The sequence below is a fragment of the Calonectris borealis genome, chromosome 1 (assembly GCF_964195595.1).
Source record: "Calonectris borealis chromosome 1, bCalBor7.hap1.2, whole genome shotgun sequence".
In the NCBI taxonomy this organism is placed as follows: domain Eukaryota; kingdom Metazoa; phylum Chordata; class Aves; order Procellariiformes; family Procellariidae; genus Calonectris; species Calonectris borealis.
In genome coordinates, this window is record NC_134312.1 from 13,722,864 (window position 1) to 13,745,578 (window position 22,715).

Sequence of the window (22,715 nt, forward strand, 5' to 3'; positions counted from 1 at the left end):
ATAAGGTATCAATCCCCTCCAGCCATACATAATTTCAGTCCAAATCTCACTTTCTCAACCAAGAAACATGAAAATTCTTCACAAAAATCTGGCTTTAAAACAAATGCCTCCAACATTAAGCAGTTTACAATCTACATGTCGTAGAATAAACAACCAGTAAGTATGGTTGGCAAGGGAAAACAAGACAAAACTTGTTCTGTTGAACAAGTTAAGAAAACTTAAAACACTCTTGTATAGCTTTTTTGAGGTTTACCGATTACAGCTACTACTGATCCAAAACCTGAGGTCTCCACTCATTTATAGGGCAACAGCATCTCAAAGTAGTAAAAGATGGAGGGATGTTTATACTGATCTTTCCATGTCCACAGAATATTCTGCAGTTAGGAGTAGCATTGCTGAAAGCTAACAAATTAAAAAAAAAAAAAAATTAAAAAATTTTTAAAAATTTTTAAAATAAAAAAATAAAATAAATTTAAAAAAATAATTTTTAAAAAGGGCTTGAGCTGCTGAGGGGACAGGATGAAATGAGTCCCCAGGGAAATAACGTAACCCAAATGGTCAGTGATCAGAACAAGAGAACATCAAGTACCAACAGCTATTACGTCCGTATGTCGCAGCATTGCAATTGCCACTGGAATAGTTTCAATTTTCACAATGACGTAAAACTGAAGCTTCAGAAAAGCAATTAACAAATTTAAGTTTCATATGCTGATGAGGAGATAATTTGAGTTCAAAGTACGGTGAAGGGGTAATTTGACTGAAACAGGGAAGACAAGTTTTAATAAAAAGGTCTTCATTCTAAAAAACCAACATATATAGACGTACCAGTGACTAGAAGCTGAAGTCTGACATACCTAGTCCATAAATTATCATATTACAGTTCCTCTTTTTGTTTGTAAACAAAGGCACAAGTTAGTCACAGGAACAACTTACCAAATAGTTGTGGTCCATTACTGGAACTTTTTCCACAAGGGTGTGGGTATTTTGGTTTGGTGTGGGTTTGGTGGTGGGTTTGGGGGTTTTTTTTGGTCAGGGAGGGGGGAAGGGAATATTTTAACAAGTCCTGGTCTAAATATAAGGTTAATTAAAAAAAAAAAGGAATAGGCACAGCATATATTCTGCAGGAAATCACAAAAACATTTACAGTAACCCCTTCAAAATTCATCAACATTACACAGTATTTTTAAGTGAAGCCACCTAAGCATATTTACATTTCAATAACTGTTTTTCCATTTTAGTACATATTAAAAAGAATAAAATTACAGCAATATAAACTTCAGTTTTATGTAAGCCAAGTTATTTGCTCTCTCCCTTTTAACAAAGTTGTTCTGGCAAGGGATAATCAAAAGATTAGTCAGGTACTGAATATGAGGATTTGTCTAACATTTCATCTGTTTGTTGGGGTTTTTTTTGTGGGTGATTTTTTTTTTATTACCGAATCAAAACATACACAAAAAAATTTCTCTTATGTCTGTTCTACTTTGAAAAGGGAGAAAATACCAAATCTTACAAGTTGGTATCCCGATTCTTCCAACAGAAGAAAAAGTCAATCATGATGCCATGAATCACATCTGAAGTGACAGAAAAAAATACTTCAGAGCCACATAAGATACCAACAAAAAAATGCAATGGAACAAGTCTCTCTGGGAAAATACCAGTTCCTCTGCTACAGATCATCCAAAACCCTAAGCAATGCCCTAGCTCTCAACTTGGCCAGAACACAGCTGGATGACTGATGTCTCTGTTTCTACTCGCCATATTGTACTGAGACAGCCGATAGCTATTTCTCCTTAGCCCAATGCTTACTACTGCTGCAATAGCTTCCTTGTGACATTCGACACCCAAAGTCATCAGTGGTCCTCAAAACATTATCTTACTGTTCATTTGACGAATTTTAGGGACTCACTCCAAAGAGCAGATGATATATTCAGGTCCCTTCACATTAATCCGTATTTTCCACTGTGTTTTTAACAACTATATTAGGGACAATTATGACTAAAACGTAGTAATTATTACATACAAACTTTTCATACATACAAACATTATTGTAGCATAGTAACCCTTAGAGTCTTCTCACATCATTGCTCATTGTACTACATATTCTTCCTGCACACACAGACTTCCTGTTCCTTTACGTACCTCTAAATACACTAAAAGCCAAAAGTTCTAAGAAATTTGTATCCCAGGGTATCTTTTAATGAAGTGTTTCCCCTATCAAAATGCACTTTTGCTTTATATGCTTTTGACAAAGAAATACCCTGCTCAGGAAATAACTGGTCACAGACTAAACAGAGTTTGTAAATACTCCCTACTAGGGTTAAAAAAAAAAGAAATTCAAGCACAGTAGGAATCAGCTATGGAAGGTCCAGTAAGAGTTAGGCTCACTCCTTAGCTTTCAAGCTCTACTGCCTGAAGAAAAAAAAGTTTCTATTATTATAGACTTATTTTTTACTCTACTAAATAAGCTGTTGTGGTTTAACACAATGCCATGTGTAAACTTTTTAAAATACAGAGTTCTGTTGGAATAAGTATCCCTGTTTGGAGCAAACACAGCACCCAAGGAATGAAGAGATTTCTAGATGTCTCATTCAAGTTCACAATATGAGTGTCACCACAAAGTCCGTATTCTTTGGTTTTAAAGTAAAAGAAACAGTACACCCATGAATGAAATGCAGCAACAGCAGTATATTAAAAAAAAGTGATATATATAGACAGGAAGAACTCCATTATGAAGAAGTGTTCCACCTCACCTTCCTAAATGGCATCTGAAGAATGTTTTCATTTTACAGTGAATGCACATGATTAAATGAATTAATTCAGAGTGATATGCACACTTCCTCCTCAAATCCAAATGCTTCTACTTTTTCTGGATGTTGGGTGAAGTACATAAATAAAAGAAATGGAATATGTACTGTATTTGTAAGGTAAACAGCCATTTACAGCTGAAGGCTATAGAAAGAGTCTTCTGTTTCTTAACTAGGTAGGTAACTGCAATCATTATGAGACAGTATTTCCCAAGTACTAAATAAAGGAACGCAAATTCATAGACCACACCACCAGAAATCTAACCAGATCTCTGCCTCTATTGCAAGCTTTCTACAGACAAAAAGGTAAATCAAGTGCATAGAGAACAAGTCAAGTGGGAAATGCTCTGTAGTGGATTACGTGCAAAAAAGTCACCATCACATTGTGAAATTCGCACCTTGAAGCCGATGCATGAGCTCGAGCAAGTCCTTTTCAGCACTTAAAGAAGCGAGCTTTACAACCTTGTCAGATGCCAAAAGTTGCAGCTGCTTTGCATCGGTTTTCCAGATGGTAACCCACATTAGCAGTCAGTCATAGATTATGTTCAAAGTATTCTGCCTCTCTCTCCTCCCTTTGATTTAAGGGCTGTCACTGCACATCAGGCAAAATATTTACAAACTACTGCTAACGGACACCATCAATATGGTTAACACCAACAGTATTGTAACTGAAAGGAAGGGGGAGGAGGAGGGGAGTACAAGAACATCAGTCACCGTTCCTTCCACTGGCACTCTCCTCCCTTTATACAAATACCCATACAAATAAAACCTCAAGAAGCCATGTTTATCTAGTTATGCAGATACATGAAGTGCATTTAACACCACTGTGTTAACGGTTTTGACACCTGCACTTTTATTAAGTCATACAAGGTACATTGAAAAGCAGGCTTCCTGACTTAATGAACACGAAAAAACCCATACAGTATTTCTGAGACCCAAAAAAAAAAAAAAATATCATGATAGCTTTCTCATTCCAATAACCAGGAATATTGGGCTGACATTCCTTTCAGTAATCGAAGTTTAAAATCCAAGATATAACTAAAGAAATCCCCTTATCAGGCAAGAACATTTCCCCAAGCCCTCCAGTGAATGGGAAGGCAGACAGACCCCTTTCAGAATCAAAACACTTCCAAGAAATTTAAATCTAATCTTTGCAATTCCTCTAATCTTTGCACTTCTAAAGGAGACCTTCTACATGCAGAACTGAATGAGCCAAGTTTATGCTCAAGCACTGGGAGTTGCATCAGAAACTGGTAGTGGAGGACGTGACAGCTGCAAACAAGGCCTCTACAAGAGGTTTCAGATCTAATGTTTCAGCCTACTGATCTTGTTTCAACTAAAAAAAAATTATTCATTATTCTACAACCAGAACAAGTTTCTGCTGCGTAAATTACACACAGAGCTGGATTCTGGGGTACAGGAGGGGCTTTGTTTATTCTCCAGCTGAGAAAATGAAAAATTTTGTTCTGTCTAGCAAAGCTTCATGGTTATTTCACAGAAACGAAAAGGGGACAGGGTCCCTCAGGAGAAAGATACACTCGTCCGAATTCATCTCAACGTTGGATGCTTACATTAATGTCACTATCAGCTCTCAAACCTAAACTGCATATAAATCTAGAACATCCAAAGAAATTTGAGAAGACCCTCTTCCTCTTGTATACCACACTTAAAACTCTGAACACTTTCTAGACATTGCTGATTACAGGGCGGTATCTAAACAGACATACATTAAAGATTTCAGAAGAGAGCGATCAAGAGGCCTCACAAGCATCAAAATGACTGCTGAACTGAAGGCGTTTAGCAGGGGGGAGGGGGAAGTGAGTCAAGCCACACAGTACAAAAAAAAAAAGCAAAGGAAATAGAAGTAAACAGAAGGAGGAAATGTTTAGCAGAAGAAAAAAAAAGACAACCTAACTAGCAAGATGCATGGTCCCAGCTCTAAAGAAGGGGAAAAGAAGATCCAAAACTTTCTCCAACCTACTTCAGTAAGTCAGACTATGAAACACACATCCCTCCAGATGCAAACTGAACTCAATAAGCCTGAAAATTGCAATTTCTTGAAAGCTTAAAACCCAGAAGTGTCATGCAGCCCAAAGCAACAAAGTTATCAGAAGAATCACTGGTAAATGCCCACCTGAAATCTAATCTAATCTATCCTTCAAAGACAACAGAAGAAAGAAAGAAAAAAAAGGAAAAAAAAAAGACTAGAAGTAAAAACAAGAGCTACAGTACCATGTTCAGCTTTCTTGCTCATACAGGGAACCCCCATCTGCAAGTTAAAAATACCAGTCTCATTTTGTAATTGCTTGCACACTACAATAATCTTATCAGCAAATGGATCATTGAAGAAAAAAAAATTGAGGGAAAGGGAAATTGTACACAGAAATGGCAAGAAAAAAAGAGAAGATGTTCATGCATCTGGATCACACCTTACAGCAAGTCTATGGACCAAAACAAAAAACTTTGGGCAGGCATCACCTGATGAAGTGGGGAGTGGCTGAGCTGAGCTTTGCACTGTTAAGAAAACAATTTCAACTATGAACTGCTAGAGCAGAGTACCAGTTAAATGACTAACTCAATCAGTATAGTCATAAACTGAAACAGCAATCATTTCCATCAGATGCACACCATGTTTTAAAACAAAAACAGTTACACAACTTCTAATTCCACAATCAGAATGTACTTGACAAGTTCAATTTAAGCTTATTTTAAACAGCCTAAACCTCGTATCTGCAGGATAAATCATGCATATGGCAAAATGTTCTTCCAGGTTCTCTGCATGCTAGACCATCACCTCAGAAGGGTTCACTCAACTCCATTCATTTAACTGAAACACAAGCTGTAAGGCATGTTTATGACTCTGCAAGTTAAAGGTCTTTCCAATGAATTAGAAGACCAGAGAAATCTGTAAATGAAGACTTGTTCAAGGAAGAAAACACAAAAATTTTGAAGAGCTTTAAACATATCATTCACCTTGGCTATAACCAAGCTTAACATCTTCCTATCACTTAGGAAAGAAAGGTGCCTCAAAACTAGGCTCTCTTACCTAGTAATCACTATTGCAAGCAAAGGACAAACACCAGCTCCTATAATCAGCTTTTTTGAATGGCAGGTGAAAAATCTTCTCACAATTTCCTCCTCAGTGTCAATATCCCTTACCATCATCACAGTAAGTAAACTAGAATTAGGAAAATGCTATTGGTACTACTCAAAGTCCTATGATGAAAGTTTTCCAAGTCCAGATCTCACACTCATTCACTCCACATCACTGCGGACCCTGATTCCCTGTATTGTCTACAGCACAGTCCCAGCAATCCCATGAAACAAATTTTGCCACTCTTCCCCCTGATCCCCCTAGCTTCACTCCTCATTTTCTCCAGTACTAAGGTCTGTACAGGTCCTCCCTCTCTCTCACCAGGATAAAGCTTTTTCTCTGAGCGTCATAACTGCTGTATGTCGCAGAGTATGCACACAGCTCACTAATTCGAAACGTGACTCCTTCCAATTCATAGACACTGGCACCCTTATCAGTACAAAGTTGAGTTGGCTATTCCACTCCATCCCGTGTACCCACGTGCAATGCAGCTCCACTTTGGCTGCAAAGAAGACGACAGTTTTTCCATCTTCACAGCCCCAAAATGATCAAGTAAATCTCACCCATTCCGCAGGCTTATCTTCTGATAATTTTGCCTCTTTTAGAGACTTCTGCACCTCTAGTCTCCTCATCTGCACAATTTTCTTTCTGGCAGGTGCAACACTGATATGTGTATCAGTTCTGAATGCTACGAGAGAAAAAACAATCAATACTGTCAATTCCATGTTGCTGCTCATTTTCCATGGCACCAAAAGCCAAAAGGAAAAGGAGACTGCACTTGCCTGCATTAGGTAGATTTTTAGAAAGTATTACCAGCTGCACATACGACAGCTTCTATGAACTCATCTTGTTACACCTAAAGGGGCACATTTTATTTCTACTTTCCCCTTATATACTCTGTGTGTGCAAGCCTCTCAGGTTTTTTCATTATACGAAATCCTTTAAATTCACCCTGATGTCATATCTGTAGGCTGCCTAAGTTTTCCACTCTCCTTCTATCCTATCCTTTCTCTCCTTTTCTACACGTCTTTTGCCCCACAGCAAGATCAGAATCACCTCCCTCTTACACAGCTTTTGCATGCTATTTCCTCCCTCTTTCCTGCCAGTATCTCAAATTCAGTCATTCCACATTCACTCATCACTGCTGCAACTAGAGTCCCTACGGTGTCTTCTTCTAGTCTATGCCATAGTCCCAGCAATCCCAATGCACAAATTCTGCCTGTTCCACCCTCCCACCCTGATATATCATTCTTAGTTTCCCTCTGTACTTAGGATTCTGCATGCCCCCCCAGTCATTCTTTTCTCCCTGCATTATAACCACATTTCTCCTTTCCTCTCTGAAAAGTAAATTATTCACAGGCTTAACAGCACAAACCTGTTCTTTAATCTACAGTCAAATACAGAACCACTTTAAAAAGGCTGGTTGCTCTCAGCAGACGACTCAGTGCATCCTCATTTTTTTACAGCCTTCTCTGCAAAAATATACAGTTTAATGAATATAAAGTTTTTCATTTATATAGGAAACTACGCCACAAAATTTTAGCTATGGAAACCACTTCCTCTAAACAGAAATCTAGAGATCCAGATGCCATACAGGCATCATTTGCCTTGGAAAACATTATTTGTTGCCTGTACTTGGTTTTCAATAAATAAATGAAAGGTTAAAAGATCTGTTCTGAGCAAACAGCACCTAAAACATTAAGTACTTGTGCCTGTCAGTATATAATTTCTGAGAAAATACCCTTTCCAGGTACAAAGTGCAGAATCTCCTCTTTAAAGATGAATTGCTGCTTCCAGGAGGGATCAATTAACAATTACTCAGTTGACACCATCACTGCCATCATTTCTTTTACCAATATGAAAAAAACATTTCATCCTGTTATTGTAATATTGTTCTCAGAGTTTTATTAACATGATTGTCATAGTGTCCTACCAGTGTTACACAATCTGAGTGAATATGGTTATTACTTCCATAGCTTTGCTAGAAAGATATTGGGGAGTTTCTTAGCAGTTATCCTTGAAAAGAAGGCGGATTCACCAACACCAAACGTGTACTGAGTATCATTTCTGAAGACTTTTCCTAAGTTATCTTTTGGACAGGAACAAGAAAAAAACCCTAAAATGACATATTTGAAAGCACTTAAATGACATACTTAAAGCCCACATGTACACCAGCAATCAAGACCACAAGAACAAAAAGATACGTGCAACATGCTGACCAAAAAGAAAAGTAATTAAAAAAAAAAAGAATACTCAAAGGTAAGTGAATCAGAGACTAAGATACTAGCGGAAACTAGCGGAAAATGCAGTAAGGCAGCTAGAAAACGTAATCAATAGGCAAAAAGGCATACTGATATCAATAATTGCTCTCTATAAGCTTGGCTCATCCCACAAATACAGGTATAGACCACAATCAAAGTAACCTATGCCTACATAACAGCTATAATTTATCTTTCCTTTGAAAGAAAGGACACTTGCTTAAACTAGGTAATGGAGTGAATGTTTCAAGTTCTTCATATTTCAATGTAAATGTAAAAGCATCAACATCTGGTTTAAGGTCACTGGAAACTGGGAAAGCATACACTGGAAATAAAAGCATATATTATTGTACTGTCTTTTACTTCCTAAACATCTACTGTTGCTCACAGTCAGCAAGAATCTAAGCAAGAATCTAGCCTAATATCTTGTCTTACCTGGCATGGCCATTTTTGTCCAGCCCCATTAATAAACTAACCCAACATTCCCCCCCTTCTCCTGAAGGCTTCGAGCATGTCTTGGAAGATTTCGCCCAGTGATCTTCAGGAAGTAAAGCAAACCCGAAGCAGCAACTAAATGAGATGTTGAAAGTCCAAGTATCTGAATTTTAACTGCATGCTCTCTAGACCTCGATGACTTGGCATGCAAAAATTAACAGCCTAATAAACGAGATCTTTTGGGATTTAATTTTAAAATTGGGGGGGGGAGGGGTTGTAACATGTGATCTTCCCTATTTTCCCCTCTACAGCAAAGACAGAAATTCAGTTTTGTTCGCAGATCTCTAGTAAATTACTAGGCACCCTTATTTCCCTAATAGGTAAGAAAACCTAAGGCCTCTGGCAGCTTCTAGCTGACGCCATCGCTAATTCCACACCCCCTTTTTTGACAGGATTGACGGCAGACTAAGCCACCACTGCCTTCTCCACAAACTTACACAACGCCAGCGGTCTCCTACCCGGATCTAGCACGCAGTCCACAAGCCTAGCTACCCTCAGCTCCGTAGAGGGCAGGGTGGAGGGGGCAGACAGGTAAGGCCCCCGGTGAAGCTGCGCTGCCCCGGGGCCAGCGTGCTGAGGCGGGGCGGGGGCAGGCAGCCATTCTAGCGGCTCGACCCGAGCATCACAACCATTTCCTGCTCCCTCACGGCAGCTACAGCAGCTCCGGGCACCTTCACGTACAGCACCATACCCAGCCCGGGCTTGCTGCCCCTTCCAGATCTCCTCCAGCCTTCTCCACCCCCCTTCCCGCCCCTCAGCCTCCCTCAGGCTGCGGGCAGCAAGCGATCCCCCGCGGGCCGCGCACAGCCACAGCGCCCGCCCCTCACCTTTCGGCAACAGCAGCTTCACCTCTCCGTTCTCCTCCCGGCCTGCCGCACTCAAGGCCCCGCCGCCATCTCCCACCGCCGCGACCACGGGCAGGGCCCCGTGCTTCCTCCTCTCCTTGTCCCGCTTTTCCTTGGGCCTCTTCGGCTTGGCGCTCCCGCCGCCAGCGCCGGCCGCCCCGCCGCTACCGCAGCCTCCCGCCTCGACGGCCAGAGCCAGGCGGTGCCGGTGGTGGCGGTGCTGGTGCTGCTGGTAGGAAGAGGAGGGGGAGGCGGACGACGGCAACAAAACGGCGGGCGACAGCAGCTTCCGGGGCAGTTGAGAAGGAAAAGCGAAGCCCCCCGCGCCCCCGGAGGGGCCAGAAGGGAGCGCGGGGAAGCCCCACGCCGCGGGGTTGCTGTAGCTCGGCACGACCGCCGGCAGCGGCAGGGACTGCTTGCCGCTCCCGCCGTTGCCGCCACCACCGCCCCCTTCACCGTTGACGCGCTTAGTGCCCTTCAAGCTCCTCTCATCGGCTCCCTTCATCTTCTTGGCGGCTGGCTGGGACCCGCGGGAAACCTTCGCGTCCGGGGCCGGCCTGGCGCCGAACAGCTCCTGCTCGGGCGACGCCGCGCCACGAACAGGGCTCGGCGACTCCGCCATTTTGCGCTCCTGCTTCTATTTACTCTCGGCTCGCCTCAACCGACAGAACCGGGAGGGGCGGGGGGGCGCCCCCGCCTCGCCCAATGGGCAGGGGAGGTGCCGGAGAGACAGCGATATCGGCCAATCGTAGAGCGAGAAGGGGGCGGGTTCTCAGGGGATTGGGGCGGCGGGCTCGGCTGAGTGCGCAGTCGACGAGCGGGGGCGGGGGGGGCGGTGCTTGTCCCGCTCCCGAGCCCAGGTCCTGGTCCCCAGCCCCGGCGGGTGTGGCGGGGAGCGCCCCTGGCGCCGGGCGCGCTTCGCCAGGCGGGGGCAGGGCAGGCGGCCGCCCCGAGCGGTGGCGGGCGGGGCCGGGCCGCGGCAGCCGGAGGGGGAGGCCCGGGCCTGAGGGGCAGCGTCCCGGCGAGCCGCTTCTTCGGGATCCGGGTGGTCGGGCTGTGGCGCATTACAGCGGGTCCCGGCGGCGCTAGCGAGCCGGGAGCTGGTTTTCTTTAATTCTTCAGCTTTTGGGCTACCCCGCTGCCGCCTGGCGCTGCTCGCTGCGGGGCGGCTGAGGGGATCCCTCCAGCCCCGCGGCCACCGCCCGCCCCGCCGGCTGTTTCCTGAGAAAGGCCTTTGTTTAGCAATAAGGGAGGTTTGGAATAGCGCCTTTCCCGGGAGGTCACGCTGGCAGCAGCCCGTGAGGTGGCGTAGCCAACCTCTGAGCAAAGGGATGAGCCGCCTGTCCTGGAGCTGCGAGGGTTGGTTCAGGTGGACGCTTTGTGTACAAGGCTGAGGTCGCAGCGGCGTTTCTGGCTGAACCCGAGTTTTCCACGCTGTCCCAAATCACCGGAGGAAGTCAGCTTAAGGACTGGAAGCTCTGGTGGGCCTGATGGGAGGACGGCAAAGGCTGCAAAGGTTTGCGGCTCTGAGAGGTGCCGTCCCACCGGAATAGTCGGATGTCGGTCTCATCGGCAAGATCGTTGACGCCCGACCGCTGTGCTTCAGTAGAGAGATTGCACCGCTGCTTCCTCCAGAGCAAAAGGCAGCGCGGCCTATAACGTGAGTTTATTCTCACAAATAGGAGTCCCCCCAGCCATGCCTTTGGCATCTACAGCTGCCATAGCCGCTGTTAAGGTGCAGACTGAAATTCTCCCAAGACCTAGTGTAAGCGGGAAGCGGTCACAGAAATAAATGTAAGGTGAGCCCTTGTTTCCTGGAGTGTTTGCATTGCCGGTCTCCTAGTCTGGTCAGCCATACTTCCAAGTCTCCATGTCACAGCGGAAAGAACAGAGTAGCTACCACATTAAACTTTATCTGGCAGACTGCTGCCAAATCAAATTGCTCTATGAAGTTTTGTATATGATGTATTAGCAGACAAACAAGGTTTTGAGATGAGATTTTTTCACTTCTATTCACAATTTTCATTTGAGCTGCAACTGATCAGCCTCGGGATAAGCTTTCTCCTCCTTCGTTTCATTTTTTGCAAATTGTAAACCAGACTGAATTCGGTTCAGTGTTCATCTCGACAGCAGTGAAGAATAAATTTTCTATATCAAGCCAGCTCTTCTTAAAGGATTTTTCTTCAGATGGTTCAAGTTTCACTACTGTGAGAGTGTGTCCTCAAACTGTATTTCTGGGCATGATGGGGAAAATGGCATCTGCGTCAAAGCACAGGAAGAACATTTCACAGCACATATTTGAGCAGTAGTCAACGAACATCCAATCCCAGACTGAAATTCAAATTTACCCATATGTATGTAGGCTGATATAACTAGAATAGGCCTATGAGTACAAAGGTCATCTTCAGCTCCCTCAGAAATTTATTACTTGTATCAGTAGGTGAGAAATGCATTTTAATACCTCTAGAATGAGAAATTTTAAGCACATCATGGCACTGTTTCAACCTCGCAGGCTTTACAACCCAGTTCATCTTACTTCTATGCTGGTATTGATACCAAATCAACAGTATATTAAATTAATTCAAGAAACTTACACTTCAGATAAGCCACAGCTGTATTTTCACACTCTCACTTTTGGGGGCTTTGAAAAAACAGAAGAACAGCGCTTCCCGAGGGCTTTGATCTTTAACTAGAGTGAATGCTAGGGCATGCTTTTGGTCCAAGAAATTTGACCACAACCTCCATGAAATGCCAAAGTTGCCTAAGAATACAACATCATTTTTCTCCAAGCAGCAGGCTTACCAAGATTTATTAGGCTAATTAGGCTAGATAGCTATGTAAGTAGCTGAATATCTTCAAATGTGCACTTACATTAATGTAGCTAATAATTAAGACAAATCTTCATATTTCTGAACTTATTGGACATGCTGAATGTCTAAAAAAATGCATTGAATCGAAATGCAACATATTAATGTGAAAATAGATATGAAAATAGAAAATAAAACAAAGATAAAACTGGGGAGGGGAGAGTTTTAGCCCAAAACTAGATGTAAAAACTGACATCTAAACTAATAAATATGCAGCAAACTTTAACAAACAGCTGAAAATATGCTACTAAACTTCAGTCAAGCTATTGTTTCCTTTGCTTTTTGAAGTAGTATATCGTGCTTGTAAGCTTAAGCCAGGTTTTTATTAGTGAATTCTTCAGAAAATTCAACTGGAGCAAGATGACAGAGTACCTATTAGGTGTAATTGTTGCTTGTTGGAAACTAGCATGACTAATGGTCGGAGGTTTTTTGCTGCTATCTCATACCCATTTGTTAGCAAGGAAAATTATAGGGCGCTTGAAATTCAGAAGCCAGCTCTGTTTCTCAGATCCCACAATCCTGCTGCCGCGTGGCGGCCAGCCTGGCGGGCCCGCTGGAGGAATAGGTGTTGTCCCTGACATTTGTTTTGTTACCAATCACATGGATGCATTAAAGTGTTACGCTGTACCTATGATGAGCACGCATTCCAAAATACTTAAACCAAATTTCAGTGCGTCTTGCTTTCGACTTCTTTTTACTTTAATTAAACCTATGGATGTTGGCACATACACCACAGACAGACGCTTGTGAGCGAGACACAGACAAAATGAGAAACACCAAAAACGCTTCAGAATAAAAAGTGTCTTTGAAAAAAAAGGGGTAAATACAAGCAATATACCCTGCATGAAATACAGGTTAGAATCACAAATTTGTTCTGATGTTAATTGGAAACGGCGGAATATATATGCTTATAATAACATGATGCGATCTTGAGAAACACCATCAAAAACATTGCCTCCAAACCCCAAACTATTATAGAGAAATATAGTAGCGTCTCATGTCGTAACTCCAGTCCCCCACAGTGACTGCACAGATTTATGAACTCGGAGAGCCTTTGTGGGGATCGGTCCTCGGTGGAGTGACTGCAGCACGGTACAGAATCCATAAACAGAGAGACGAGAGAACTTATCTGTTTTAGCAGAAGACTTTAAACTGATTATGGAAATTATATCAATGTAATTTTCTCTATAATTTTATATGCACTTAGGGAAATCTGTGAAGATTTTCCAGACCATGAAAACCCAAAAGAGGCAAAACCGTAACAGTAAAAATGCCGGGCACGTATCAGTCCAGTATCGAACAGCATTAAGGATAAGCTTACTAGAGTATTGGCCTGCTTATTACAAACGTGTTGCCATTTTAATGAGAATAATTATGAAATGCTGATATAATTGGTTTTTAATCAAAACATTTGTTTAAATACCTATCTTGTTTCAGTAACTAAGGAAGCTAAGCAAGTTAGTGTATATGCTCACCTAAACTTGGTCAAATTTCAGATGTCCCCTATAAAATAAAAAGCTATATGTAAGTGCTGTACACAGATTGAGTTACATTGGTTTGGCTTTATGCTCTTAGCTGCCTACCAAAGTCATGCTCCGGAACCTTACTTAGGTCTCCAAATAGAAATACAATTTTCAGAAACGTTATTTAATCTCTTTATAGTTTCGACAGTTTGCTTTCCATGTGCTTACTTCTTTGGTTTGGCATCTGTTCAGTTTCTAATTCAAGCATGGAAATAATTGTGCCAAGAGTAAATTGAAAACATTTGATAACACTTAGACATCTTTATGCTGGTTTTTGTCTGCAAAATTAGCTAAATGTAATTTTTACCGCTATTCATTTTTTCTTACAATTCATTAAAAGTAAATTTATTCACCTTTGGAAACAGAGGTGAAAACTAGCCGCCTTCTCTCCACAGAATGTACTTACAAAAGCAGTTTCATGATGTAAAAGCGTGATTTATTTTAGAAAAGCCTAGAAAAGCCTCATTAGTCAAAGTTTTCAGAACAACCAGTGGCATACCCAAATTCTTCTGTAATTACCACCCAAACAACTGAACTAAATGAGACAGTCGGGACTAACTTGCTTCGTAACCAGGAGCTGCTGACAGCGTGACAAGCCTTGCTGCAGGGGTAAGAATTTCCACCCCCCGTTGTCCTTCACAAGGGACAGTATCCCCGCGCCTAAGCAACGTGAACGTGCAGCCCAGCATCTTCGATTAAACAGGTGACAAAGCCGGGTTTATACTAAAAAGCCCTTTTTCACAGAAGCAGCTGATGTCTCTTTTCTGACTGCTCAGGGGATAGCGGGTTAGACTTTTGAAAGGGGGGCAGAGCAGACAACTGGGGACAGCAATGTTTTTTATTACACTGTTCATCTGCCAACACTTTGTAGAATTCCTAAAAACCACAAAAGGGAGTTTAGACTTCAGAGAGGACCTACAATAATTGTTTCATGTTTAATGTTTTTTTCAAATAGCTACATTTTCATTCCAACTGTTGTAGTAATTTTTTCCTATATGCAGAAGCACTACCCAGTAGGTCCAGCACCAGATGTGTGCTAAAATATGCTAATAGACACATTGAATATTTTGTCTTCTAGAGACTGTAGCACACACTTGCTCATCTTTTGGAAGTGATCTTTGAAAGTGACAAAAGTAGGGAGTTATACAGTGTAAAAGCAAGAACAAACCACCCCACTTATAATGTCAAATCTATACCGTGATTTCTGGAAGTTCCTGAGCTAAATTCTAGGGTGTCCATTGCTCTCCACTGCAGATTTTAGAAAAGTTAAAGTCACTTGAACAAAGTACTATTTCAGGGGATGACAACAGATGATTAAATTTCAGGTTATGCGGACAACTCGGAGTGAACCAGCTGAACAAACAGGAAAGGACAGCTGCCATCTAGGACAGGTAGGACTGAGGGGGATGACTGCAGTAAGGCACGTTTCACAATTGTAAGCCGAAGGCCACAGAGCGAGCTACCAGAGTATTAATATCCTGAGAGTTCTATCTTCGTCCAAGTTAAATCCAAGATTCCTTCAACCCATGCAATCCAGGGGAGGAATCCCTTGGTGATTATCTGTAATCCCTAGTCCGTGATGCTATGGCTTTGCTTTGCTTTTTTTTTCCTTTGCTTTTTTTTTGTACTGTGTGGCTTGACTCACTTCCCCCTCGCCCCTGCCAAACACCTTCAATTCAGCAGTCATTTTGATGCTTGTGAGGCCTCTTGATCGCTCTCTTCTGAAATCTTTAATGTATATCTGTTTAGATACCCCCTGTAATCAGCAATGTCTAGAAAGTGTTCAGAGTTTTAAGTGTGGTATACAAGAGGAAGAGGGTCTTCTCAGATTTCTTTGTATGTTTGAGATTTATATGCAGTTTCAAATGAGTCAACTCTAATGGCAATACAAAGGAAAAAAACCATTATGGTCTGGAGCCCCCAGCATCAGACAGACATGGACCTGCTTGAGCGGGTCCAGAGGAGGGCCACGAAGATGATCAGGGGGCTGGAGCACCTCCACTATGAGGACAGGCTGAGAGAGTTGGGGTTGTTTAACCTAGAGAAGAGAGGGATCTGGGGAGACCTTACAGCTGCCTTCCAGTACTTAAAGGGGGCCTCAGGGAAGAGGGGGAGGGACTTTATCAGGGAGAGTAGTGATAGGACGGGGGGTAACCATTTTAAACTGAAAGAGGGTAGATTTAGATTAGATATTAGGAAGAAATTCTTTACTGTGAGGGTGGTGAGGCACTGGAACAGGTTGCCCAGAGAAGCTGTGGATGCCCCACACCTGGAAGTGTTCAGGGCCAGGCTGGATGGGGCTTTGAGCAACCTGGTCTAGTGGAAGGTGTCCCTGCCCATGGCAGAGGGGTTGGAACTAGATGATCTTTAAGGTCTCTTCCAACCCAAACTATTCTATGATTCTATGAAAGGAAAGTCATGGACTCTCCCAAACTGAACTCTAAAAGAATACTTATTCCTTAACAAGGAATTCCCGTGAGTTATGCATACCCCTTATTGTTGCCAGAGTTCAAGTCAATGGCAAAAGAGAAGGATTGATTCACAGACTGTGGACTTCCTTCTCAACCACAGGGACACAGAGGACCTGTGCGTGGTCACGGGGAATCATTCTGCCTTTACAAGGGGCGTACAGGTAGGGAACTAGTACTCACGGCTGGCCAGACAAATCCACATGCATCTAGAAGGGAATAAAGGCAACCCCCTGAAACAACTGGTTTAAACTCTGCTTTTTCCCCCCTCTATTTCTGGCACTTTTTGCAATGGAAGCAGTGAGGTATTTCTCAATAGGTTGGTGTAGTTTCTTTTAAAAACCGAAATCCAAATGGATTTCCTGAGAGTTTTTGTTCCCCTATCCCGAGCAGCTTATAATCTAAGCTGTTTCAAAGACAGTTCTTTGGAGTACATTTAGTTCTAGGAAATTCAGGTCTTGTGTCTTAGATACTGGCACTTATTTGTAGAGTAGCAGTTTATATTTATAAGTGTGTGTATATATATACATATAAAAGAAAAAAAAGGGCTACTGATAAGTAGGAGCTAATCTTTCACTGCTCACCTCAGCTTCTCACTTATATTAACAACATCTACATGGAAAAATCCACAGTAAAGAGCTTTCTGTCTATTTACAAATTTTATTCCACAGCAGCTCTTCAGATCAGTGGCCCCGGTGATTCTGGGAAACAGTTAATTCAAGACAAACAGCTGCAAGTAAAAAACACATTTGCCATAATGTCCTTGGATTTTCTCAGATATATCAATGTAACTGGAAGATAATTGTACCTCAAGTTTCTAGACCATGGAATTAGGAAAGCATCTCACAGAGACTGCAGGCTAGGTTTAAGCAGAAGATACTGTACTTACTTCTCATTCGAACATATTTACATTAAATAAGGCCACCCAAAAAATGTTTAAATATATGTACTGGATGGCACTTAAGGGCTTTGGGATCCATGATGGAATGAATAATGTTGATGTAAATCTAACACATCACTGTCAGCCTCAGATCACTGTCTTAAACATGGGACATAACCTGGCTCCTCCCAGCCTGTTTACGTAAAATTGCAGTTGTACCATACGTTGTTACTTGTACAGCCTTGCCCTGGCTTAGAGGCAGGAATGCTAAGCGTACGTGATGGATAGCCCCAAATTCCAGTAAATGCGCAGAAAGGATTTGTCATCTCACCACAGACTCTGGCCCAGAGGCTGCTCCAAGTGAGCTCCCTCGTGCTGGTCGCTTCTGACGCGCGGAGATAATGGAGAGGGAGGAACAGATGGAAAAATCCTTCACACATAAAATGGTTCTTAATCACTGAAAGAAGAGATATTGAAAAGTGCTTGCTTGATACATCTACGTAAGTATCGTTGAGATAAAAATTTATTCCAGCCAGCCTTCTCAATCGTGTAACTGAAGTGGGCGAGTTTACAAGAAGTCACCTACCCTGGTATCCTCTCTCTGGATCTTACTGTTATGAATATTTTGGTCTCTAGCAAAGCAAGGATTTGTTTCATTGTTTTAAATATAAATTGAGATAGGCACATGACGTGGTCTGTAAGAGCACCTATACGTTTTATGAGTTACGAGGAAGTCCCTAGAGCAGGTCACACGCTCCAGAAGTGGTGAGGAGAGGAGCCCTGACTTGCCAAAACCAAGCATCAGTTCAGTGACAAATGCCAGTCCCTTCTATACTTTCCCCCACCTGGTACTTGGGGCTGTGGATAGCCCCGAGAGAAGAGCTGCCTCTCCAGGAGCCAGACTCCTCCTGGAGCCAGGCTGAGCTGGACCTCGCAGACTGATCGGGCAGATCTAGAAAAGAAACCTTTTTGGCTCATGTTGCCATTCCGACTTCATCACCCAGAGAAACCTGGCAGGTGCCTAAGGTCCAGAAGAGGCCTGACTTCTTTAATTATTTTTAATTATAAGAATAGAAACCCCCTGTCTTATGAATCAAGGAGTCTGAGACCGCCCTCCCTCTTGTGGAATAGCTGCCTGAGTGGGAGTTCAGTTTTCCTAAACTGAAAATGTGAAAGGCAGAAATGACGGAGAGGTAAATTCAGGACAACCTTAACCACCACACAGTATCCAAACTGTAAAGAACTAATTTATCTCTAAAAATATTTTTGTAGGGTCTAAAAATTTTTTTCCAAAAAGGGTGGATTTAAAAAAAAAATAATCCACTTGAGTGTTCTTTCCAGCATCACTAAACTTGTATCGATTTGCTGTCAGGACATAGAAGGGGAAAGAGCTGCTCAGCAACACTTTTCGGAACTGTTAGTTGTCCCACTAGTCGTAAAGTATAATAAAGGTTGATTTACATTATCAAAATAATTACTTGCATTGCTTCTTTCTTATCAGCGGATTACATACAATAGACATTTAGATAAATATGTATTCATTACGTGGCAATGGTATCATAAAATGCCACTGTCCAGGTGTCACTTTGAGGTCTCAAAATCTACATGTGACCGCAGATTGCTATCTAGACTTGTCATTCTTCATTTCTCCACCTCTCCTACCCACCCCAGGACATTTCAAGGATCAGTTTATCCCTATTAGGTCCCATCACCAATTTTTCTCCCACCCTGGGGAGTAATCTTTCCCAGGGCCTGATCAGGCAAAACCAAAAAGGCTGGTACACCATTGCACATTTTGTAGAAACTCAAACACCACCAATTTGTTTAAAGAAGCATCTTCCTTGTGCTGCATTCCTGTTACCCAGCCACACCTCTTCTGCCCTTCTGAGGATCTTACAAAACTGGGAACCTGCTTAACAAGTTCACTTCGGCCTTTTATTACCCACAGGCAAAGACAGTTTCCTCCTTGTACTTGCTGGAGTTCAGCTCTGCCCACCTCCCTCCTCCTGAGCTACGTGCTCCCCATTTTTCCCGACTCTGCCATGCTCAGTTCTTGCCACACACCAAGCAGAGACCATGATATTTTATGAATGTGTTTTGGATTAGGTTCTCTATCCCGGCAGCTTGCTTCACTTTTGAAGTGCTCACAAATTACTCCCCACAGATCTCGTGACCTGAGTTATGAGTCATTTTTTAATTAACTTTTATAAAAACCAACATACAAGTGCTTTTTCAAAAAAACCCTGATGGTATGGACTGTTCACATCAATGGGAAATGTAACCCTGGATTCATTATTGGAGTTCACGGTGATGGCTATTTTAGTTTTTAATTGTGTCTGATGAAATACAGATCAGAAGCCACATTACTATTTTTTAACAAAATTGCCAGCCTTTCAGTGGTGGGTTCAACTGTGTTCACGTATCAGAGTAACATGTGGAATTAGACTGTACCAAACCCAACCTTCCTTCACTTACAGCAAAATAATTGTGTTCAGTGCAGGCAAGATAGAAGTTTAGTAAGAGTGAAATCCTAAAAAGAGCAGTGTACTGGGCAGTGCTGAGAAAACATGTAAGTGATACTACGAAGTTATATTCACCACAAAGCATATGCAGTGAATGATGAAACTATTTTGGAGATGCAGCAAGTAAAAGGAGAGCCGCTACTGCCAATGGACACCATGTTTCCGTGTAAGATTTGTGTCTTCTCCCTACCAACTTCTCCAGGCTCACCTGAACAATGAATACATCACTTAAAAAAAAAAGTAAAAACAGCAAGAGAGAAAGAGCGCTAATAAAAATTTAAACAAATGTAGCAAAAGATTTAAAAATACTCAAGATTCATGAACCTGATTTTTTTTTTTTGTCCTTTTGACATTAGGCCAGAGATGTAGCAGGTGGAGTATGTACTGGGATGGAACCACACACCAGACATCTTCTGGTGAAGAGTCAGTAAGCAGAAAAGCTCAGCACAGTCTTTGATGCTCCATGTTTCAACAATGGGATGGATTCTCTTTGAACCAAGTCCAGCTCTTCACTTGACTTGACAGTCAAGCTCTCCATGGGATTTTGGCCCTACTTACCCAAAAGATCAATTTTCTTACATGCCTGTGATCTTTTACACTAAGGACTAACTGTGGATCAAAGTGGGAACTGTAGATGTGAAAGACAACTTCCACTTCACTAGCTGAAATCCGCAGAGCTCAGCCGCGCTGCTGAAGACAGAGCTAACCGCTCTCCTTACAAGAGCCCCAGAACTGCAAACATTTACATGCGTGCTTAACTCGGCAGATGAATAGCCTCATTGAGCTCACTACGGCTGTTTACATGCATAAGTCACTCACGTAACTGTTTGCAGGATTTAAGCCAAAATGCAAAACTAATTCCTTGCCTTGGCTTCACGACAGTAAGTTCTTCATACAGACACATTGTATTTTCAGAGGCGAGAGTCAAGTGGTTAAAGGAATCAACTGTTACTGCAACAACGATTTAATAGATCAAAACAGAAGGTGTTTTCAACTAAGTCTCTTCAAGGGAAGACCGTTTACGCCAGAAGTTCAGACTGTGAGATATGAGCACCGAGGAAAACAAGATTTTATTCACTCACTGTTTGAAGACTGCAAATACTAAGCTTTTGCCACGTACAGTCTTAGAGGTGATGAAGAACAGCATTGAGGGTGACTGGGGATACCACGGTATTGCAGCAGAGACAACAGTATTTCCTAGCTCTAGTTTATGGCCCAACACTCAACAATCCCATGTTTTGATTAAGCGCATGTATTGAAATGGTCAGAAACAGTCACGTCAGTGAGAGCCTGCCTATTACTGGATAGAATCATAGAATCGTTAAGGTTGGAAAAGACCTCTAAGATCATCGAGTCCAACCGTCAACCCAACACCACCATGCCCACCACACCATGTCCCTAAGCGCCTCATCTACACGTCTTTTAAATACTTCCAGGGTCGGTGACTCAACCACTTCCCTGGGCAGCCTGTTCCAAGGCCTGACCACTCTTTCAGTAAAGAAATTTTTCCTAATGTCCAGTCTAAACCTCCCTTAGTGCAACCTGAGGCCATTTCCTTTCGTCCTATCGCTTGTTACTTGGCAGAAGAGACCAACACCCACCTCGCTACAACCTCCTTTCAGGTAGTTGTAGAGCGCCATGAGGTCTCCCCTCAGCCTCCTCTTCTCCAGGCTAAACAGTCCCAGTTCCCTCAGCCGCTCCTCAGAAGACTTGTGCTCCAGGCCCTTCACCAGCTTCGCTGCCCTTCTCTGGACACACTCCAGCACCTCCATGTCCTTCTTGTAGTGAGGGGCCCAAAACTGAACACAGGATTCGAGGTGCGGCCTCACCAGTGCCGAGTACAGGGGCACGGTCACCTCCCTGCTCCTGCTGGCCACACTATTTCTGATACAGGCCAGGATGCTGTTGGCCTTCTTGGCCACCTGGGCACACTGCCGGCTCATGTTCAGCCGGCTGTCAACCAGCACCCCCAAGTCCTTTTTCTCTGGGCAGCTTTCCAGCCACATTACTAAGATTGTTACAAACCGCTTTGCAGACTTTCTATCAGGCTAACTTTCTACCTTTACGGGCTTAAAATATGCTGAGGGTTCCAGGGGGCCAGTCGGTGCATTGCACTGGCTTGCCCCAGCTACACTGTGTGCTAGTTTAACGCGTTCTTTGCAGTTAGCCCTGCTTTTTAGCCCACACAGCATAACCTTCCACGGAAGCTGTTTCAGCTCCTCTGGTAACATTTGAAGAGCATTTTGAGGTCATGTGAAAGGTCCTTCTTTGGTGAAGGTCTGCAGTAATTGCAACTTGTTTGTACTGCTGAGATGTTACTTCTCCCTCAAGCGTTGGGAAAACTCTCAAAGTGGTAGTTGCATGCAATTGTATATGCTTGCGTATTTGCTCAGTTACATGAAACCTGCATTGTCCAAAGCCCTTAACTCTTTGTTCCTCCTCAAACACCCCTTTTCAAGGTGATTTTCATTTCTAGTCTTTCTCTAGGGCAACCCTCTCTTGCTTGGTTTTCTCTTTCTGGCTGCAATATGCCAGGGTTATGCTGCAGGCAAGAGCTTTATAGTTAGGAGCTCCCCAACGCTGCGGGCAAATCCTAGTTGAATAGGGAGGCAGCTGGGACTGCACAGTGCCTAAAGCTGTACTGACCTGGCTGGCTACCAGGACTCAGCTGCACCCCGTGCACACTCACATACATTGATATCATCCAACTCTATTTGAGCTTTCACCACCAAATCACACCTACAGCAGCAGCAACAATAAAACCCGTAGAAGCAGAGTTTGACCATCGCCTCTTTAGTGCTGCTTTTCATAGTTGGAGGTAAAAAGATACTCAGAAAGCAAGAAAAGGCTCCGAATCAAAAGAAACAGCATACCCTAGAAGCTGCAGCTGGGTGAGGCTACTTTTGCAGTTTGGCACAAAGGATGTGGCAGAAGCAGTCTATTAAAATGCACCTGCAGT

At 42.9% G+C, this 22,715-nt stretch overlaps 1 protein-coding gene across 3 annotated transcripts in view; it reads right to left on the reverse strand.

Moving 5' to 3' along the window:
* Positions 1-10,176, reverse strand: part of RSBN1L (round spermatid basic protein 1 like) — a 57,517-nt gene extending 47,341 nt beyond the window's left edge. For 2 of the 3 annotated variants that reach the window (XM_075144590.1, XM_075144575.1), the window contains exon 1: positions 9,479-10,175. In XM_075144590.1, the coding sequence (XP_075000691.1) occupies positions 9,479-10,118 (640 nt within the window). In that variant the 5' untranslated portion in view covers positions 10,119-10,175. Of the gene's footprint in view, positions 1-9,478 lie in introns of all 3 variants that reach the window. The other variant, XM_075144582.1, reaches the window with a different exon arrangement.
* Between the last annotated feature and the right edge of the window lie 12,539 nt (positions 10,177-22,715).